The sequence below is a fragment of the Bombina bombina genome, chromosome 2, assembly GCF_027579735.1.
Source record: "Bombina bombina isolate aBomBom1 chromosome 2, aBomBom1.pri, whole genome shotgun sequence".
In the NCBI taxonomy this organism is placed as follows: Eukaryota; Metazoa; Chordata; class Amphibia; order Anura; family Bombinatoridae; genus Bombina; species Bombina bombina.
In genome coordinates this window covers 244595243-244616661 of record NC_069500.1, presented here as the reverse complement: position 1 = coordinate 244616661, position 21419 = coordinate 244595243, and the positions used below count along the sequence as shown (strand labels likewise).

General features: G+C 40.0%; 1 protein-coding gene across 1 annotated transcript in view; it reads right to left on the bottom strand.

The window, feature by feature from the left end:
• Positions 1–21419, bottom strand: part of LNPEP (leucyl and cystinyl aminopeptidase) — a 538618-nt gene that overhangs the window by 166422 nt on the left and 350777 nt on the right. The window contains exon 12 of the mRNA XM_053701508.1: positions 20082–20265. Within this exon, the coding sequence (XP_053557483.1) occupies positions 20082–20265 (184 nt within the window). The remainder of the gene's footprint in view (positions 1–20081; positions 20266–21419) is intronic.

Genomic DNA, 21419 nt, shown 5'->3' with positions numbered 1-21419 from the left:
AAGTCTCATATATGCTCAAGAGAACAAAATGTATGACAAAATATTTTACTAGATGTATGGAATACAATGTATAAAATGAAGCTGTGGCCACAGCACTAAAAAGCTACTATATCACATAAAAAAACTTATACAAAATGATAATTAGTACATATATATATTAAAAACAATTCTCCTAGTGTATAGACACACTGGGAAACAGCTGCAGACACCGAAATGTACCTGGTATTACTGAGTTGGTGGTCGTGTGTGAAGACACACACAGTCATTGTATTAGTTTAAACTTAGCCAAACATCTCTAGTTCCTCACGGTTTACACAAAAAGGACACAAGTCGATAACAGATTCCACCGCATTACAGACATTTGGATCTATACTAGGATCATTGTTTTTTTATACACTAGGATAATTGTTTTTAAAATATATATGTACTAAATATCTTCTCATTTTGTATAAGTTTTTTTATGTGATATAGTAGCTTTTTAGTGCTGTGGTCACAGCTACATTTTATAAATTGTATTCCATACATCTAGTAAAATATTTTGTCATACATTTTGTTCTCTTGAGCATAAATGAGATTCTGAGATAACTTATTCAGAACCCTAAATATTTTAGAACCCTATCTTATTAGCGCTCCCATACTTCCTTCTTGTACTCTAATGGAATATTAGTCTAAACTTGCTACAGTGGAGATAGCTCCACCCACCTTAGGGACTGTTTCCCAGACATCCGGGTTAGAGGATTTCAAAGGAAACATAGCCTTAAACTTAATGACAAGAACAAAGGGTACGTCTGGCTTGTTCCTCTCTAAAGACTCCAGTTCAGGCACCATTTCAGGTAGTTGGATGGTAAATAGCTGTTTAGGAACAGATTTAAAGAACATATCCAGCACTTTAATATTAGTTTTAGGAAAATGGCTGGGTTTACTCACCTGCAAGTTGCTTAACACGTCCCTCAGTAAGGCATGTATATGTTCCAACCTAAATTCCCAACCTTGACAACAGTACAAATAAATCCTCAGCAGAGAAACAATCAAAGTCCAACATTTCCTTCTAATGTTTAGGGGAAATAGACAAAATCACTGCATATAGTTAACTAAGAGAAAAAATGCTCATGGAGAGGTAATCTAAACTACAGGCACGCGCCTGCGCTTGGCCCAGGAAGGATTAGGAGCCATAATCTCAGCCATAGCAGAATGTGTATATTCTTTAAATGTAGGCAATAACTCAGCAGCGCACCTAAAAGGTCCGCCCTAAGGGGCAGATTCTATAAAATTTGCAGGTTTCTTACTGTCTTAATGGCAAATATCCTAAAGGCGTGTGGGCTTAAAAAAAACTCAGAAAAATAATAAAGTAAGTGAGTCTGGAATGTGGGTGATAGTAGTTTCTCGACAATGCTACAGTCAGTAGCACAACGTCTTAATGAGACAGCACCAACAAACTAAACTTGACAAAGTGTCTAAATTAGTGTTTAATGCCATCAGGCCATGTGAACACCATCTGAAGATGAGAATAGCTACTGGGCTGCGAAAGGTGAATTTTGTACTTGCCTGCAGCACCTTCCTTTACCTTGCAGCAGCAGCAGACTGCCTTCAGTAGAAGCGCCACCAGAGCGCACTATAAACCAGATAATCAGCAGACAAATCTGCATTTAACCAAGGGGACTTGTGACATCTCCAGACTGAGAGGATTTCTCACTGCCCAGCTGAATTCCTGTTAACTCTTCTGTCCAGGTGGCACATTTGATGGAGAGGGGTCAGAGATCGGTTAGATAAATCCTATCATACAATGTGAAGACATGAGCACTTTAAAAAGTTTTCAAAGCTGCTTTCTGGAGACACAACAGTCAGGGGAATGCTGTGATTAATTGAGGACTCTTGTCAAATAAAAGCGAACAATGTATTGTAACTAGGCTTATCAATGAATTAGACACAAAGTCTTACGTCTAGATTTAGAGTTCTGCGTTAGTCGTCAAAGGCAGCGTTAAGGGGTCCTAACACTGCTTTTGGCCGCCCGCTGGTATTTAGAGTCAGCCAGGAAAGGGTCTAACGCTCACTTTCAAGCCGCAACTTTTCCATACCGCAGATCCCCTTACGCCAATTGCGTATCCTATCTTTTCAATGGGATCTTCCTAACGCCGGTATTTAGAGTATTGGCTGAAGTGAGCGGTAGACCCTCTACCGACAAGACTCTAGCTGCAAAAAAAAGTCAGTAGTTAAGAGCTTTATGGGCTAACGCCGGTTTATAAAGCTCTTAACTACTGTGCTCTAAAGTACACTAACACCCATAAACTACCTATGTACCCCTAAACCGAGGTGCCGCCACTATAATAAATATTTAACCCCTAATCTGCCGACCGCACACCGCCGCCACCTACATTATACCTATGAACCCCTAATCTGCTGCCCCTAACATCACCGACACCTACATAATATTTATTAACCCCTAATCTGCCCCCCCCCCCCCAACGTCGCCGCCACCTAACTACACTTATTAACCCCTAATCTGCCGACCGGACCTCGCCGCTACTCTAATGAAGTTATTAACCCCTAAACCGCCGCACTCCCGCCTCGCAAACCCTATAATAAATAGTATTAACCCCTAATCTGCCCTCCCTAACATCGCCGCCACCTAACTTCAAGTATTAACCCCTAATCTGCCGACCGGACCTCGCCGCTACTCTAATAAATGTATTAACCCCTAAAGCTAAGTCTAACCCTAACACCCTCCTAAGTTAAATATAATTTTAATCTAACAAAATAAATTAAATCTTATTAACTAAAGTATCCCTATTTAAAACTAAATACTTACCTGTAAAATAAACCCTAATATAGCTACAATATAACGAATAATTATATTGTAGCTATTTTAGGATTTATATTTATTTTACAGGCAACTTTGTATTTATTTTAACTAGGTACAATAGCTATTGAATAGTTATTAACTATTTAATAGCTACCTAGTTAAAATAATTACAAAATTACCTTTAAAATAAATCCTAACCTAAGTTACAATTAAACCTAACACTACACTATCAATACATTCATTAAATAAATTACCTACAATTACATACAATTAAATAAACTAAACTAAATTACAAAAAATAAAAAAAGATTACAAGAATATTAGGCTAATTACACCTACTCTAAGCCCCCTAATAAAATAAAAAAGCCCCCCAAAATAATAAAGGTCGCTACCCTATTCTAAATTAAAAAGTAACCAGCTCTTTTACCAGCCCTTAAAAGGGCTTTTTGCGGGGCATGCCCCCAAGTAATCCGCTCTTTTGTCTGTAAAAAAAATACAACCCCCCCCCCCCCAAACATTAAAACCCACCACCCACATACCCCTACTCTAACCCAGGTAGATCTCCCTCCCTTGAGTCGTGTTCACCCAGCCGGGCACCGATGGACCAAAAGAGGATATCCGGAATGGCAGAAGTCTTCATCCTATCCGGGGAGAAGAGGACATCTGGACCGGCAGACATCTTCATCCAACGGCATCTTCTATCTTCATCCATCCAACGAGTAGCGGCTCCATCTTCAAGACCTCCGGCGAGTAACATCCTTCTTCACCGACGACTAGACGACGAATGACGGTTCCTTTAAATGACGTCATCCAAGATGGCGTCCCTCAAATTCCGATTGGCTGATAGGATTCTATCAGCCAATCGGAATTAAGGTAAGAAAAATCTGATTGGCTGATTAAATAGCGGGGGCGGCAGATTAGAGGTTAATAAGTGTAAGGTTAGGGGTGTTTAGACTCGGGGTTCATGTTAGGGTGTTAGGTGCAGACTTAGAAAGTGTTTCCCCATAGGAAACAATGGGGCTGCGTTGGGAGCTTAACGCTGCTTTTTTGCAGGTGTTAGGTTTTTTTTCATCCCAAACTGCCCCATTGTTTCCTATGGGGGAATCGTGCACGAGCACATTTTGCCAGCTTACCGCTACCGTAATCAACGCTGGTATTGAGAGTTGAAGTGGCGGTTGAAGTGGCGGTACATTCGGCTCAACGCACCTTTTTGGAGCCTAACGCAGCCCTTCAGACAACTCTAAATACCATCGTTGTCTTAAGGGTGCGTTGAGGTAATGAGCATTAGCAAAAACATAATTTATGCTTACCTGATAAATTTATTTCTCTTGTGATGTATCGAGTCCACGGATTCATCCTTACTTGTGAGATATTCTCCTTCCCTACAGGAAGTGGCAGAGAGAGCAACCACAGCAGAGCTGTCCATATAGCTCCCCCCCTAGCTCCACCCCCCAGTCATTCGACCAAAGGCTAGGAAGAAAAAGGAGAAACCATAGGGTGCAGTGGTGACTGAAAGTTTAAAAATAAAAATATATATATGCCTGTCTTAAATAAACAGGGCGGGCCGTGGACTCAATACATCACAAGAGAAATAAATTTATCAGGTAAGCATAAATTATGTTTTCTCTTGTAAGATGTATCGAGTCCACGGATTCATCCTTACTTGTGGGATACCAATACCAAAGCTTTAGGACACGGATGAAGGGAGGGACAAGACAGGGACCTTAAACGGAAGGCACCACTGCTTGTAGAACCTTTCTCCCAAAAATAGCCTCCGAAGAAGCAAAAGTATTGAATTTGTAAAATTTGGAAAAAGTATGAAGCGAAGACCAAGTCGCCGCTTTACAAATCTGTTCAACAGAAGCCTCATTTTTAAAAGCCCATGTGGAAGCCACAGCTCCAGTAGAATGAGCAGAAATTCTTTCAGGAGGCTGCTGGCCAGCAGTCTCATAGGCCAAACGGATGATGCTTTTCAGCCAAAAGGAAAGAGGTAGCCGTAGCCTTTTGGCCTCTCCGCTTTCCCGAATAAACAACAAACAATGAAGATGTTTGACGAAAATCTTTGGTTGCTTGTAAGTAGAACTTTAAAGCACGAACCACATCAAGATTGTGCAACAGACGTTCCTTCTTTGATGAAGGATTAGGACACAGTGAAGGAACAACAATTTCCTGATTGATATTCTTATTAGAAACAACCTTAGAAAGAAACCCAGGTTTGGTACGCACAACCACCTTATCTGCATGGAAAATAAGATAAGGTGAATCACACTGTAAAGCAGATAGCTCAGAAACTCTTCGAGCCGAAGAGATAGCAACTAAAAACAAAACTTTCCAAGATAGAAGCTTAATATCTATGGAATGCATAGGTTCAAAAGGAACCCCTTGAAGAACTTTAAGAACTAAGTTTAGGCTCCAAGGCGGAGCAACGGACCTAAATACAGACTTAATTCTGACCAAAGTCTGACTAAAAGTTTGAACGTCTGGGACATCAGCCAGACGTTTGTGTAGTAGAATAGACAAAGCAGATATTTGCCCTTTAAGAGAACTAGCTGATAATCCCTTCTCCAAACCCTCTTGGAGAAAAGACAAAATTCTAGGAATCCTAATCTTACTCCATGAGTAACCTTTGGATTCACACCAATAAAGATATTTGCGCCAAATCTTATGATAGATCTTCCTGGTCACAGGCTTTCTAGCCTGAATCAGGGTATCAATGACCGACTCAGAGAACCCACGCTTAGATAGAATTAAGCGTTCAATCTCCAAGCAGTCAGACGCAGCGAAACTAGATTTGGATGCAAGAACGGACCCTGTATTAGAAGGTCCCGCCTCATTGGCAGGGTCCACGGTGGAACAGAGGACATGCCCACTAGGTCTGTATACCAAGTCCTGCGTGGCCACGCAGGTGCTATCAGAATCACTGATGCTCTCTCCTGCTTGATTCTGGCAGGATGTTGTCCGACTGAAACCTGATGAATTTGGCTGCAGCAAGCTGAGGCCACGCCTGAAGCGCCTTGAATATCGCTCTCAGTTCTAGAATGTTTATCGGAAGAAGAGATTCCTCCCGAGACCATAAACCCTGTGCTTTCAGGGAGTTCCAGACTGCACCCCAGCCTAGCAGGCTGGCATCTGTCGTTACAATGAGCCACTCTGGCCTGTGGAAGTACATTTCCTGAGACAGGTGGTCCTGAGACAACCACCAGAGAAGAGAATCTTTGGTCTCCTGGTCCAGATGCAGTTGAGGCGATAAATCTGCATAATCCCCATTCCACTGTTTGAGCATGCATAGTTGCAGTGGTCTGAGGTGTAGGCGGGCAAAAGGAACTATGTCCATTGCCGCTACCATGAGTCCGATTACCTCCATACACTGAGCCACTGATGGCCGAGGAATGGAATGAAGAGTTCGACAAGTGGTTAAAAGTTTTGATTTTCTGACCTCCGTCAGAAATATTTTCATTTCTACCGAATCTATCAGAGTTCCTAGAAAGGGAAGAGAGAACTCTTTTTTATGTTCACCTTCCACCCGTGAAATCTCAGAAAAGTCAACACAATGTCCGTGTGAGACTTGGCTAGCTAAAAAGTTGACGCCTGAATTAAGATGTCGTCTAGATAAGGCGCCACTGCTATGCCCCAAGGTCGTAGAACCGCCAGGAGGGATCCTAGCACTTTTGTGAAAATTCTTGGTGCCATGGCCAACCCGAAGGGAAGAGCCACAAACTGGTAATGCCTGTTTAGAAAGGCAAATCTGAGAAATTGATGATTATTTCTGTGAATAGGGATGTGTAGATACGCATCCTTTAAGTCCACGGTAGTCATATATTGACCCTCCTGGATCAGAGGCAGGATAGTCCAAATGGTCTCCATCTTGAATGATGGAACTTGTTTAGAATTTTGAGATCCAAGATTGGTCTGAAAGTTCCTTCTTTTTTGGGAACCACAAACATGTTTGAGTAGAACCCTAGCCCCTGTTCTTCTTTTGGGACTGGGCGGATCACCCCCATGGTAAGAAGGTCTTCTACACAGCGTAAGAACGCCTCTCTCTTTGTCTGGTTTACAGACAATCAAGAAATATGAAATCTCCCCCTTGGAAGAGAGTCTTTGAATTCAAGAAGATATCCCTGGGACACAATTTCTAAAGCCCAGGGATCTTGAACATCTCTTGCCAAAGCCTGAGCGAAGAGAGAGAGTCTGCTCCCTACTAGATCCGGTCCCGGATCAGGGGCTACCCCTTCATGCTGTCTTAGAGGCAGCTGTAGGCTTCTTGGCCTGTTTACCCAAGCCTGGTTAGGTCTCCAGACTGACTTGGATTGGGCAAAATTCCCTTCTTGCTTTGCAGCAGAGGAAGCTGAAACGGAACCACTTTTGAAGTTCCGAAAGGAACGAAAATTATTTTGCTTGATCTTCATCTTATTTGATCTATACTGAGGAAGGGCATGACCTTTCCCTCCAGTGATGTCTGAAATAATCTCTTTCAGTTCAGGCCCGAATAGGGTCTTTCCTTTGAAAGGGATGTTCAAAAGTTTAGATTTAGATGACACATCAGCAGACCAGGACTTAAGCCATAACGCCCTGCGTGCTAAAATGGCAAAACCTGAATTCTTTGCCGCTAATTTAGCCAGTTGAAAAGCGGCATCTGTAATAAAAGAATTAGCCAACTTAAGGGCCTTGATTCTGTCCATAATCTCCTCTAATGGAGTCTCCATCTGAAGAGCCTCTTCTAGAGCCTCAAACCAGAAAGCAGCTGCAGTAGTTACAGGAACAATGCACGCAATAGGTTGCAGAGAAAAACCCTGATGAACAAAAATTTTCTTCAGGAGACCCTCTAGTTTTTTATCCATAGGATCTTTGAAAGCACAACTGTCTTCGATAGGTATAGTTGTACGCTTAGAGTAGAAATAGCTCCCTCCACCTTAGGAACTGTCTGCCACGAGTCCCGCATGGTGTCAGATATGGGAAACATTTTCTTAAAAACAGGAGGGGGAGAGAACAGAATATCTGGTCTATCCCACTCCTAAGTAATAATATTAATCATCTTAGGGACTGGAAAAACATCAGTGTAAACAGGAACCTCTAAGTATTTATCCATTTTACACAATTTCTCTGGAACCACTATAGAGTCACAATCATCTAGAGTCGCTAATACCTCCCTGAGCAATAAGCGGAGGTGTTCAAGCTTAAATTTAAAGGCCGTCATATCAGAATCTGTCTGAGGAAGCATCTTTCCTGAATCAGAAATTTCTCCCTCAGATAACAAATCCCTCACCCCTACTTCAGAGCATTGTGAGGGTATATCAGATACGGCTACCAAAGCGTCAGACGGCTCAGCATTTTTTCTAAACCCAGAGCTGTCCCGCTTTCCTTGTAAACCAGGCAGTTTAGATAAAACATCTGTGAGGGTTGTATTCATAACTGTGGCCATGTCTTGTAAAGTAAAAGAATTTGACGCACTAGAGGTACTTGGCGTTACTTGTGCGGGCGTTACTGGTTGTGACACTTGGGGAGAGCTAGATGGCGAACCCTCATTTACTTCTGACTGAGAATCATCTATTGCTCTATTTTTAAGTGCTAATATATGTTCTTTATAGTTTATAGACATATCAGTACAGTTGGGACACATTCTAAGAGGGGGTTCCACAATGGCTTCCAAACATATTAAACAAGGATTTTACTTGGTGTCAGACATGTTAAACAGGCTAGTAATGTAACAAGCAAGCTTGGAAAACACTGTAATCAAAGTAAATAACACTTAGAAATAAAATGGTACTGTGCCTTTAAGAGAAAAAAAGCTGCACCAGTTCTGCAAAACAGTGTAAAAAAGCAGTAAACTTAAAGGATTCCAAAACGTTAGCTCTTTGTTCACACCAGGACCGCAAATGTCATATTACAAACATTTATATATCATAAATGACCAACTTTTAAAGTCCAACAATGTTTCCTGACATTAAAAAATTAAACTTTAATTTTCCCCGATGACGTCATTAATCCCCACCCTCCAATATGAGCCGTGCATGATAAGAATCAATTTCCAATCAGATGGCGATATCGTGCATATAATTAAGTGACGTTTCCTCACCATGCGCATGCGTACTGAGATCCATAAACTCGCGCATGCGCATATCTCCTCCCTAATGCCCATAGAAAATTTAAGTTCATATGGAATTAATGCTCGTTATTGGTAGGGAGATTCTTGTACCGCACCGCTCTTACCTACTCTGAGAAGCTCCGTCATCCGCTCTGCTATCCATGCATGGGGAAGCTGCTTCTGTCCTGTGAGTGACGTAAAGGATGACGATTCAGCATATCACGCATGCGCATTGCGGCAATATGCCGCCATTTTAATAACCTGGGTTATCGGTCTGTATTGGGCTATAGAAAAGCAAAGCCGGCGGTGGGTTTGGAAATAATTCGATTTTATGAATCGGATATCTACTAAATGCTAGTTCATTGAAATGGAATGTAAATTACAAAGTTATGTAAAATGTATAGATTTTGCGATTGCAAATAACTTTTTTTTTAGGTTTAGTGTCCCTTTAAAGGGTCACTAAACCCAAATGTTTTCTTTCGTGATTCAGATAGAGCATGCAATTTTAAGCAACTTTCTAATTTACTCCTATTATCAAATTTTCTTCATTCTTTTGGTATCTTTATTTGAAATGCAAGAATGTAAGTTTAGATGCCGGCCCATTTTTGGTAAATAACCTGGGTTATTCTTGCTGATTGGTGGATAAATTCATCCACCAATAAAAAAGTGCTGTCCAGAGTTCTGAACAAAAAAGAAGCTTAGATGCATTTTCTTTCAAATAAAGATAGCAAGTGAAATTGATAATAGGAGTAAATAAGAAAGTTGCTTAAAATTGCATGCTCTATCTGAATAACGAAAGAAAAAAAATTGGGTTCAGTGTCCCTTTAACTAAATTTTTACAGTAGCATTATAAAGGCTTAGTAACTTTGCACAGCTATGCAAATAAACAATTAACCCCTTAATGGCAAAAACGGATTGAAAAAAACGTTAAACCCAGTAAAAAAAGACTTTCAGCACCTTGCCACAGCTCTGCTGTGGCTCCTACCTGCCCTTCAGAACAATTTGTGGGGGCAAAAACTTCTTTAACAGCCCTCAAACAGCAGGAAAACTCAGGAGAAGCAGTGATATGTCTCAGAGGAAAGGAAACTGCGCAACTGAGGCGCAAAAATAGGCCCCTCCCACCTCACTCGATGTTTTGAGGCCTATCAGAGAAACACCAGAGTATCTCTTAATTAACCATGTGAGTTACAAAACTCAAAACCAAGCCACAATGTCCCTTCAAAAAACGTTATAAATGCATCAATAAACAAAACGTTTTTTCCTAACAGTGTCACCAGTAACTAATGAGCCCTTCAAGCAAGCTGAATACAGCTTACCCTTCCCTCATGGGGATATTGCGAGCCTTTTCTAGAATTAACACAGTCTGTCTAGAAAAATATAGACTGAACATACCTCATATGCAGTTTAGTCTGCAAACTGTTCTCCCAACTGAAGTTTTCCTATACTCTTCAGGCCCTGTGAGAACAGCAGTGGATCTTAGTTAAAGTGCTAAGATCATCATCCTCCTTGCAGAAATCTTCATCCCTTTTCTCCCAGAGAGTAAATAGTACAAACCAGTACCATTTAAAATAATAAACTTTTGCTTGAGAAATAAAAAACTAACATATTAGTCACCAAATAGCTCTTTGCACTTCCTAGCAGTTAAGCAGGCTGAGAGAATGACTGGGGGGGTGGAGCTAGGGGGGGAGCTATATGGACAGCTCTGCTGTGGGTGCTCTCTCTGCCAATTCCTGTAGGGAAGGAGAATATCCCACAAGTAAGGATGAATTAAATTGTTGCACTTAAATTTATATCTGCTTTTCCTGTGATTTAACTCTGTGTTTCCATACCCCCAGAAAGTCTGGAGATTGGTTAATATGTGTATGAGCTAATTTAAATCTGAGCAGTGAACAAGTGCTGTCTGAGCACGAAACATGTCTGCTCTGTGCACCTGCATCACAACCAGGATTTTTTAAACATGTCCTATCTAGGACGCATTGTTTGTTTTTAATTTCTGTCCCAATAAATATTTTTCACCTTTTTACTTAAGGACTTTTGAGCGCTTTTTTCCTACATTTGGATATTTGGATTAATAGTGTGTGGAACAGACACACAGGATTTAGCAGCCGTAGTCCATAACCAACTAAGGGATATTAGTCCCCACCCACTCTCCAGCAGTGCCGTTTTAGAGTACACTAGTTACCGGATGACTTCCTTCGTAGCGCTCCGTTGTGCAGGTTGGTGAAGTATATATATATATATATATATATATATATATATATATATATATATATATATATAGCTAAGGTGCAGAGGTGACTGAAGTTTAACAAAAATAAAGACCTGTTTCATGAAAACAGGGTGGGCCATGGACTCATCGTATCTTAAAAGAAACAAATTTATCAGGTAAGAATAAATTTCCTTTTCTTTTAAAAGATACGATGAGTCCACCAATTTCATCCTTACTTCTGGGATACAATACCAAAGCTATAGTACACGGATGAAAAAGGGAGGGACAAGACAGGGAACCTAAATGGAAGGCACCACTGCTTGAAGAACTTTCCTCCCAAAAATAGCCTGAGGAGGCAAAAGTATCAAACTTGGAAAATTTGGAAAAAGTGTGAAGAGACGACCAAGTTGCAGCTTTGCAAATCTGTTCAACAGAAGCATCATTTTTGAATGCCCATGAGGAAGCCACAGCCCTAGTAGAATGAGCTGTAATTCGTTCAGGAGGCTGCTGTCCAGCTGTCTCATATGCAAAACGGATGATACTCTTCAGCCAAAAAGAAAGAGGTAGCCGTAGCTTTCTGACCCCTACGTTTCCCAGAAAAACAACAAACAAGGAAGACGATTGACGAAAATTCTTAGTTTCCTGTAAGTAAAACTTCAAAGCACGGACCACGTCCAAATTATGTAACAGCCGCTCCTTCTTCGAAGAAGGATTACGACACAAGGAAGGAACAACAATTTCCTGATTAATATTTTTATTTGAAACAACCTTCGGAAGAAAACCGGGTTTGGTTCGTAACACCACCTTATCCAAATGGAAAATAAGATAAGGAGAATCACATTGTAATGCCGAAAGCTCAGATACTCTTTGAGCAGAAGAAAAAGCAACCAAAAATAAAACTTTACAAGATAATAACTTAATATCTATGGAATGCATAGGTTCAAACTGAACCCCCTGAAGAACTTTAAGAACTAAATTCAAACTCCAAGGAGGAGCAATTGGTCTAAATACAGGCCTGATTCTAGTCAGAGCCTGACGAAAAGATATGACATCTGGAACATCAGTCAGACGCTTGTGTAACAAAATAGACAAAGCAGAAATCTGTCCTTTTAAGGAACTTGCTGACAACCCTTTCTCCAATCCTTCTTGGAGAAAAGACAAAATCCTGGGAATCCTAACCCTACTCCATGAGTAGCCCTTAGATTCACACCAATAAAGATATTTACGCCATATTTTATGGTAAATTTTCCTAGTAACAGGCTTACATGCCTGAATCAAAGTATCTATGACCGAATCAGAAAACCCTCGCTTAGATAAAATCTCCAAGCAGTTAGCTGCAGAGAAACTAGATTCGGATGATGGAAGGGTCCCTGAATGATAAGGTCTTTCCTCAATGGAAGCTTCCACGGTGGCTGAGATGACATGTCCATCAGATCGGCATACCAAGTCCTGTGAGGCCACGCAGCAACGATGAGGATCACCGATGCCCTCTCCTGTTTGACTATAGCAATCATCCGGGGAAGGAGAGCAAACGGAGGAAATACATAAGCTAGGCTGAAAGACCAAGGCATCTATCAGCTCGGCCTGGGGATCCCTGAACCTGGACCCGTTTCTCGGAAGCTTGGCATTCTGACGAGATGCCATGAGATCCAACTCCGGCCTGCCCCATCTGAGAATTAGGTTGGAAAATACCTCCGGATGGAGTTCCCATTCTCCCGGATGAAAAGTCTGTCTGCTCAGAAAATCCGCTTCCCAGTTTTCCACACCTGGGATGTGGATCGCCGACAGATAACAAGAGTGAGACTCCGCCCACTGTATTATATTGGCTACTTCTGTCATCGCTAAGGAACTCCTTGTTCCTCCCTGATGATTGATGTAAGCTACCGTTGTAATGTTGTCCGACTGGAATCTGAGGAATTAGGCCGAAGCCAACTGAGGCCAAGCCCGAAGGGCATTGAATCTTGCTCTCAACTCTAGGATATTGATGGGAAGTAGAGACTCTGCTCGAGTCCATACACCCTGAGCCCTCAGGGAGTTCCAGACTGCTCCCCATCCTATTAGGCTGGCGTCCGTTGTCAGCATCACCCATGAGGGTCTGCGGAAGCATATCCCCAGGGATAGATGATCCAGCGACAACCACCATAGAAGAGAGTCCCTTGTCTCCTGGTCTAGATTTATCTGAGGAGACAAATTTGTATAATCCCCATGCCACTGTCTGAGCATGCTCAGTTGCAGAGGTCTGAGATGAAAACAAGCAAACGGAATGATGTCCATTGCTGCTACCATCAATCAAATCGCCTCCAAGCACTGAGCCACTGACGGCCGAGGATTGGTCTGAAGGGCTCGGCATGTATTCAGAATCTTTAACTTTCTGACCTCCGTCAAAAAGATTTACATGGATAGAGAGAGTCAATTAGAGTTCCCAAGAAAGGAAACCGCGGTCCTAGAACCGCCAGCAGAGACCCTAGAACTTTTGTGAAAATTCTGGGTGCCGTGGCCAGACCGAAAGGAAGAGTCACAAACTGAAAATGTTTGTCCAGAAAGGCAAACCTCAGGAACTTGTGATGATCTCTGTGGATAGGAACAAGAAGATATGCATCCTTTAGATCCACTGTTGGTCATAAATTGACCCTCCTGGATCAAATGGAAGAATGGTACGAATAGTTTCCATCTTGAAAGATGGAACTCTGAGAAACTTGTTTAGACTCTTGAGATCTAAGATAGATCTAAAAGTCCCCTCTTTTTTTTGGGAACTACAAACAGATTTGAATAAAACCCCTGTCCCTGTTCCTGAATTGGAACAGGACAGATTACTCCCAAGGCAAAGAGGTCTCTTACACAACATAAGAACGCCACTCTTTATCTGGTCTGCAGATAATCTTGAGCGAAGAAATCTTTCTCGGTACCCTTGTACCATGACTGATTGTCAAATTGTCTTCAAGCCAGGTCCAAACAGAGTCATCCCCTTTTAAGGAATAGCTCTGCCTGAGTCCATTTAAAAGATGAGACTTGGATGCCACATCCGCAGGCCAAGGTTTCAACCTTAGGGCCCTGTGGGCTAGGATATAAAAATCAGAAGCCCTAGCAGCTAATCGTAATCAGATAAAAGTTCTGAGAGGCATTCTGCTCGAAAGGGCTGTGCAGGGATCTGAACCTGTGGCTCTGTGCTTACTACTCTGTATGATTGAATGTTGAGCCACAGCCAATTCTTTCCGGATCTTTAGCCATAGAAGTTTCACACTTAAAAACCTCAGACAACACATCGGCCAAAATACCGTCGCTCTGGTGATGGTAAAAGAGTACCCAGCTGGACATTGTTGGAAGCCCTGGAGTACATCTCCTCCTAAACCCTTGAAAAAAATCAACTACCCTCTAAAGAAGTAGTGGTTTTTAACCAGACTGAAAAACAGTCCTCAGATGAAATGTTTCTCTTTAAAGATCAAAAATGCAATCTCTAAAGAAGTAATGGTTCTTAGCCACATATAATATACCGGACGTACTAGAATAAATCCTCCATTAAGGTTAGCTTCTACTTGGAAAAAAACATAGAACGCATGAGAGACAGGATAACAATGACACTGCAGTAGCAGGTGGAACTGAACTCTCAAAATTCCAGCTTGCAAGTACCCAAGGTGACACACTAGAACACAGAGGTACACCCTGTGTTCCTAATATTTTGTGGGCACTGCAGGAATGTAGCATAAAGAAACCACTGTCAACAAACTCCCAATATTAAATATCTTAAGAGAAGAAGGTTTAGAAAAAAGGAATGTAATCTCTTATTTTTCTTTAATTTTTTTTGGTGTGTAGAAAACAATCCAATTAAAGAGTTAACATTACTATTAAAATACATCGCTAAATTCATGAAATAAGCGATGTCATGTGCAACAATTCCCCATGAAATTTGCAAGGAAACGCAGAGCACTGCATGCGGCCATAAAAATTTTTTAAGACACTATAAGAAAAAAAATGGCATAGATTGAACCGGTGTTAATAGACCCCTAACAGCCATAGCTTTAGAAGGAGTAAAAGTAAAAAAATTGTTACACATAAAAAACGGTACTGTTTCTTTAAATGTTAAAGTAACGTTATCTATTGTGTGTTCCTGTAGCACAAAGGATGAGCTAAACAAAAACAACTGAATTTTTTATAAAAAACAGAACATAGCACGGACTATGTCTACTGTCCCTTTAAATTTTAAAGCAACATAATTCTTTATTAGTGTTCTTGCAAACTGTCCACTAATCAATATGTGTACATGGGCTGACATAGCCAGTAGCAAACACGGTCAGGGACTTAGTATCTAAAACGACCAATGTTATAATTCCCTAAACAGAAACTTACTAAACATTTTAACATCGTTACAAATTCCACCCTCCGGTATTTCATAATGGAGGGGGAGTGCAACGAACACTGGCTCGATATGACTCTGCCCTATATACAACATCATCCTTGAATGTATATTAGTCTGGGACTGCTTCCCCCTTCTAATACAGATAGAATCCTATTTGGTATACAAACTCTGCCCTCCGGTATCTAATAGAGGAAGAGCGCAAGTAACAGGAGGATAGAGCTCCGCCCATCGTGGGCGAGCTAACACTCCATCTCTCAGAGTGACAGAGCCCTGAAAGGAGGAATAAACCCGAAAACAACGGTGGGAAGATAACTCCCCCCATCGTGGGCGTCATCTTACACAAGCTCCCGGTCACCATTAATGCTTATATATTTGGCACTGGGAGACATAATAATAAAACCAAAACATGAAAAAGTCTAGCCCAGTATGCTACCGCATGTTTGGTTGTCAACGAAACACTCGGCCATGCAATGAACCCCAAGCGTAGCTGTTACAATAAAAAAGCTAAGTGAAGGATCCCCTAATTAAAATGAGCCTTAGTCCCCAGTACAAGAATGGCCCAGAGTCTCTAAAAAGCTCTTTACTGACAGAGCCCCTGATTCCCCTAAAAGTATTGAAGTGCAGAAAAACCTCCTATAGAGAAATAAAGTCTGCACTCACATCTTATGCTGCCCGACAGCAGGACAGCCTCATCAGGGTTCAGAGGTCCATTGGTTCCCTCCTATAGTCCTGTAGAAAAAATGAAGCCTGAGTTAGATCCAGCTTAGGCCATCACAGAAAGGGCAGCACACAGTATGGGAGGCGCAGTGAGAATTTAATCCCACCAGTTCCCAGTGCTTTAAAGCCACCTGTAGCTCTACTCTAGAGGCTGACAAGGAATACGGCTACACCCTATAATAAAATAGTACTCACTGGTACCATTTTAAAAATAACAAACTCTTGATTGAAGAATCTAAACTAACACCTCACTTTACCTCTTCCTATCACTAACACAGGCAAAGAGAATGACTGGAGTGGGAGGGAAGGGAAGAGCTATATATATATATATATATATATATATATATATATATATATATATATATATATATACAGCTCTGCTGTGGTGCGCTTTGCCTCCTTCTGCTGACCAGGAGGCGATATCCCACAAGTAAGGATGAAATCCGTGGACTAATCGTATCTTTTAAAAGAAACATGTATTATTATAACTGTTGGTTATGCAAAACTGGGGAATGGCTAATTAAGGGATTATCTAGATTTTAAAACGACAAACATTTTGGTGTTGACTGTCCCTTTAACTACATCAATACCGCTCTGTATCCCTTATATCATTGTTCAAATTACACTATTGCAGACTCAAAGGAAACAGAATATTACATATTGAAGGATTAGTATAGATACCTCCTGAACACACTGTATTGAGATGTTACATAATTAACCCTTTGAGTGCTAATGACGGCTCAGAGCCGTCATGAGCACTCTCCCACCTTGAGGGAGATCTGGGGGCTCCTTAATGCTGCTACCCCGGGGATCGTGCCTGTAGAGTGACAGGCATCGCCGGGGTTTCACGTGATGCGCGGTGACGTCACGCGCAATTACGTGATGACGTCCCTGCGCAACTTTATTTATACTTAACAATGTTAAGTATAGGAGGAGGGGGCATGCTGCTTAGAAGCCTGTATCTCAGGCATCTAAGCAGCTTGTTGGAAAGGTAATCGCTTAACCTTTCCAACAGTGTTTAAGTTTTGGGGGTCTGTAAAAAAAATAAAGTTACATTTTTTTTTTCAAAAATTAAAAAAAAAAAAAAAAAAAAATTAGCACCCAGGTGGGAAATGGCTTAGCAGCCAAAGGGTTAATGAAAATCTATACCATATACAAATCATTAGGTACTTTAGAAGCATAAATATCTGTCCTGCATAACAAATAATATTGCTTAACAAGGGACAAATCAAAAACTGGAGTACAGAATACAGATAATTGGATACTTCTCACTCCTAACATTGATCTCATAGATCAAACCAAGAACTGGGAAATTGAAATTACCCAATCACACATCTCTAATCTCACTTTTCCCAATAATTGATTAAATTGAATTCAGAATTAAAGCCTTTAGGCACTAAAGTGTCCAATTAAACTATCCAATAGATTTATTTGTCTAGAGAGAACCTGCAACTTGCCCCCTCATTTTAAATATGAAACATCCTGGTTATGTACGTCTATAAAGTGACTGGCAAGTGCTGAACAAACATTAGTATGTGTAATGTAACTCAAAAGCTCTGGAATATGATTACGCACATTTCGTGTAGTCATTCCCACATACTGTTTAAGTTGAGAGCACTCAATTACATAAACAACATAACTAGTGGCACAATGAATACTTCCTTTAGTCGAAAACATTTGTCATTTAACATAGGACAACAAATTGGTACCTCTCAATGTGTTCAAATGCTTTACAATTTTTTTCCACAGCAATATGTGCCATTATGGATAATTTACAAGCTGCCACTTGCAACATTAGGTAGTTGACTTGGAGACACCATACTGCCTAATGTTAAGTTCTTAGTATATATCCAAATCTTCAGCTCTCGTCTACAGTCCTTCTTAAACAGATTGTAAAGTTTTCATATTTAATACACTGTATATGAAATCAGTCATAAAAACAGGGCCACTAAGTCATTACATTTTTTTAAGAACCCTTCCTTTGGAAAATATTTACCATTTAGAGTTGGGTAAACATTTCGCTGTTCCTCTGCCCGCATCTAATACTTTATTTAGCTGAGCGATTAAGAATCCGGCTTCATCCGATCGTTGTGTGCCCCACGAGCAAAATGCGAAGTGGGGCACGCAACTTTATCTGATTGCTTGGTCACTACAGAGTGATTGTTTTGCAAAAATAAAATAGCCTCTCTTTCCAAACTGGATAAATTGGGCTTTGTGGAAGTCTTAGGTATTCAAAATAGTAAGGTCCTCAACCAACCATTTATGAATTAATTTCTAAGGGTTTACCTCGAACATGTACCGGATAAAATAGTGATTTAGGTTTCAACATACTAGAGGTATTAGATGCCTCCCCATCAATAGAAGCGTATTTAGATTCAAGTTCTTGCAATAATGTTAAATCACATGCATCTGAAAATGAAAGCTCACTAGTTAATGGGTAAGAGAACCTTGACTGTTGATGATTAAACCTATCCATCTCAGTGTCTTTTTCACCAAAATATTTACAAATGGTCAATTTTTTTTATAAATCTATTCACATCAAGTATAGTAGTAAATAAATTAAAAATCCATCATGGGGCAAACATTCAAGCCTTTGCTAAGTACCCATATTTCCAAGTCTGATAGATATTAAAGAGACAGTCTACCATAGAATTGTTATTATTTTAAAAGATAGATAATCCCTTTATTACCCATTCCCCGGTTTTGCATAACCAACACAGTTATATTAATATACTTTTTACCTCTGTGATTACCTTGTATCTAGGAACCTTATTCCAGCCCCTGATCACATGACTGTGACTGTTTATTATCTATTGTCTTAAATTTAGCATTGTGTTGGGCTAGATCTTAAATAACCTCCTGTGCCTGAACACTTATCTATATGGCCCACATGTACTTTCTGTCTCTTTGTGTTGAAAAGAGATTAAAAAAGCATGTGATAAGGGGCAGCCCTCAAAGGCTTAGAAATTAGCATATGAGCCTACCTAGGTTTAGTTTAAACTAAGAATACCAAGAGAAAAAAGCAAATTTGATGATAAAAGTAAATTGGAAAGTTGATTAAAATTAAAAGTCCTATCTGAATAATGAAAGTTTAATTTATACTAGACTGTCCCTTTAAGAAGATATATTAATCACATTATGTGATTCTATTTCTTTAAGTTTTTTGACTCCCTCAAACTGTATCTATTCAGAGGTCCTGGTCTCCTAATTCCTTCATCAATCTTAGATTTAGGTACTGAGCTGGCACCTGAAGGTACTGATAAATCTATTTGTGTGTCCCTGTTGGTAATATACCAATTCTGAGACTGTGTCCCCTGTCCCTACAATATTGCCCTTTCTGGGAGTTTTTGGTCTAGCCCCCAAATTATCATAATCAGACCTATTAGAGAATTGCTCTAAATCAATGACTGTATTTGACTGGGGATTTTTTATCCCAAGGGATTAATCATGGGAACTGATTCAATCTCACATTGCATGGCAAAGTACTTTAGTCATGCACATATAACTAATGTTATTCTTCATGAAAGTATGTTACAAAGCATTAACTACAGTAATAGAGTATTTATACAAGAAAATATATATTTGGGCTTCATGTAACTTTAAAATACAGGGGTATACAGTTAAACCCACAAGAGCGAGTTATTTACTAATGTATGTATTAAGGTCAATTATTATTTCCTGTCCAGAAGGAAAACAAACAAGTCAATTCCAATAAGCAATAAAAGTATTGTTGGCAAAATGCACTGGAAAAATATTTAATATCTGCATACAGAAACTAACAGGCAATAAATAATATCTTATCTTATGTTTAAAATGAAATTAACATAATTTACTGGAATAAAAATGTTGCTGTATTTTTTTTTTACTAACTGGTGGAAGGAACTGCTTGTGTAGACAAAAAAGAAGAAAATGCATTTACCCTGCCAAGGTGAATATGTCATGGATCAGATTGGCTCGATCGCTGGAATGTAGAACCGTGTGATTCTTATGTAGCTGTAAAATTATAGAATTCCAGCCGTCAACACCATAATCAACTATATAGAATCCACTCATTTTTACATTGAACTTCACCGTCACATCATCTTTTGTCAGATTAATTTTATCTGTAACAAATAATAAAAATATTAAAATAATTGCAGAGGTTAAATAATACATAAATAGGTAATGCAGTAGTTTTAATAAGATAGGTGTTTTTCGTAGGCTTTGTTGTTGCAGTTACGAATGTGCAGGGGTTGTTTAACCACGTTTCAAATTTAACTGCCATTTTTTGTTTTGTTTTTTAAAGACCCCTTTAGACTTCCCTTGTAGACTGGGATCTTTAAACTACAATCAGTGCTAATATTGCCAGTCACTCAAGCTCTGTACAATGCATATGCACCAGTCAGTGAGTGTGTATTCTTTAAAGGGACATTACGGCCAAAGCTGAAATGTGCATGAGTTACATCTTTATATAGAAACATATTTACAATATACATATACTAGCAAAAATGCTTATTGTAAAAGTTATCACTGTTTTAGTGTGCATTTTTTCTCTGCATGTTCATGTAAAGCATAGGAAGATATTTACAGTGCACTAGCATTTTATATACTCCAGCTGCTCAGAGAGCCAGTGGGGGTGATTCACTTCAAGATGATACAAGCACCTTAGGCTTCTATAAAGAGAGAGGTCAGCAGAATGGGGGAGCCACAAGGCGTGTAATTGGCTGAATTTTCTCTTAAAATAGTTGACAGAGGCTTCTATAGAGAGGTGAAAACAGTGGGGCATGTATCATGTCAGCAATAATGTAAATTGATTCACTCCAAGATGATACAAGCACCTTAGGCTTCTTAGTGCTGTGTTTAAAATGCTGGTGCATGAAGCATACTTAAGTACACTCTTGAAACAGCTATAGCTTATACTAGAAAAAATAATTTTTGCTTATACATATATAATGCAAAAATGCTTCTATCCAAAACAGTAACGCAACCTTTTGTTTTTCCAATGTTGGCTGAATTATCCCTTTAAGATTTACAGTTTATTCAAAAATAAAATGTATGCTCACCTGATAATGTTCTGATGGGGAGAGTCATCACATGTGGGAATTATCAGGTAAGCATACATTTTGTTTTCTTTCATCAAGTGGTGAAAGCCCTCAAGTCATCTTTTGTGGGAATCGTTCACAAAGTCCACAAGAACACCATGAAATAGGGAGAGACCAACAGTGAAGGCACAATGTTACTTATCAGGCACTATGACCAAAAGCAGCTTCAGAAAAGG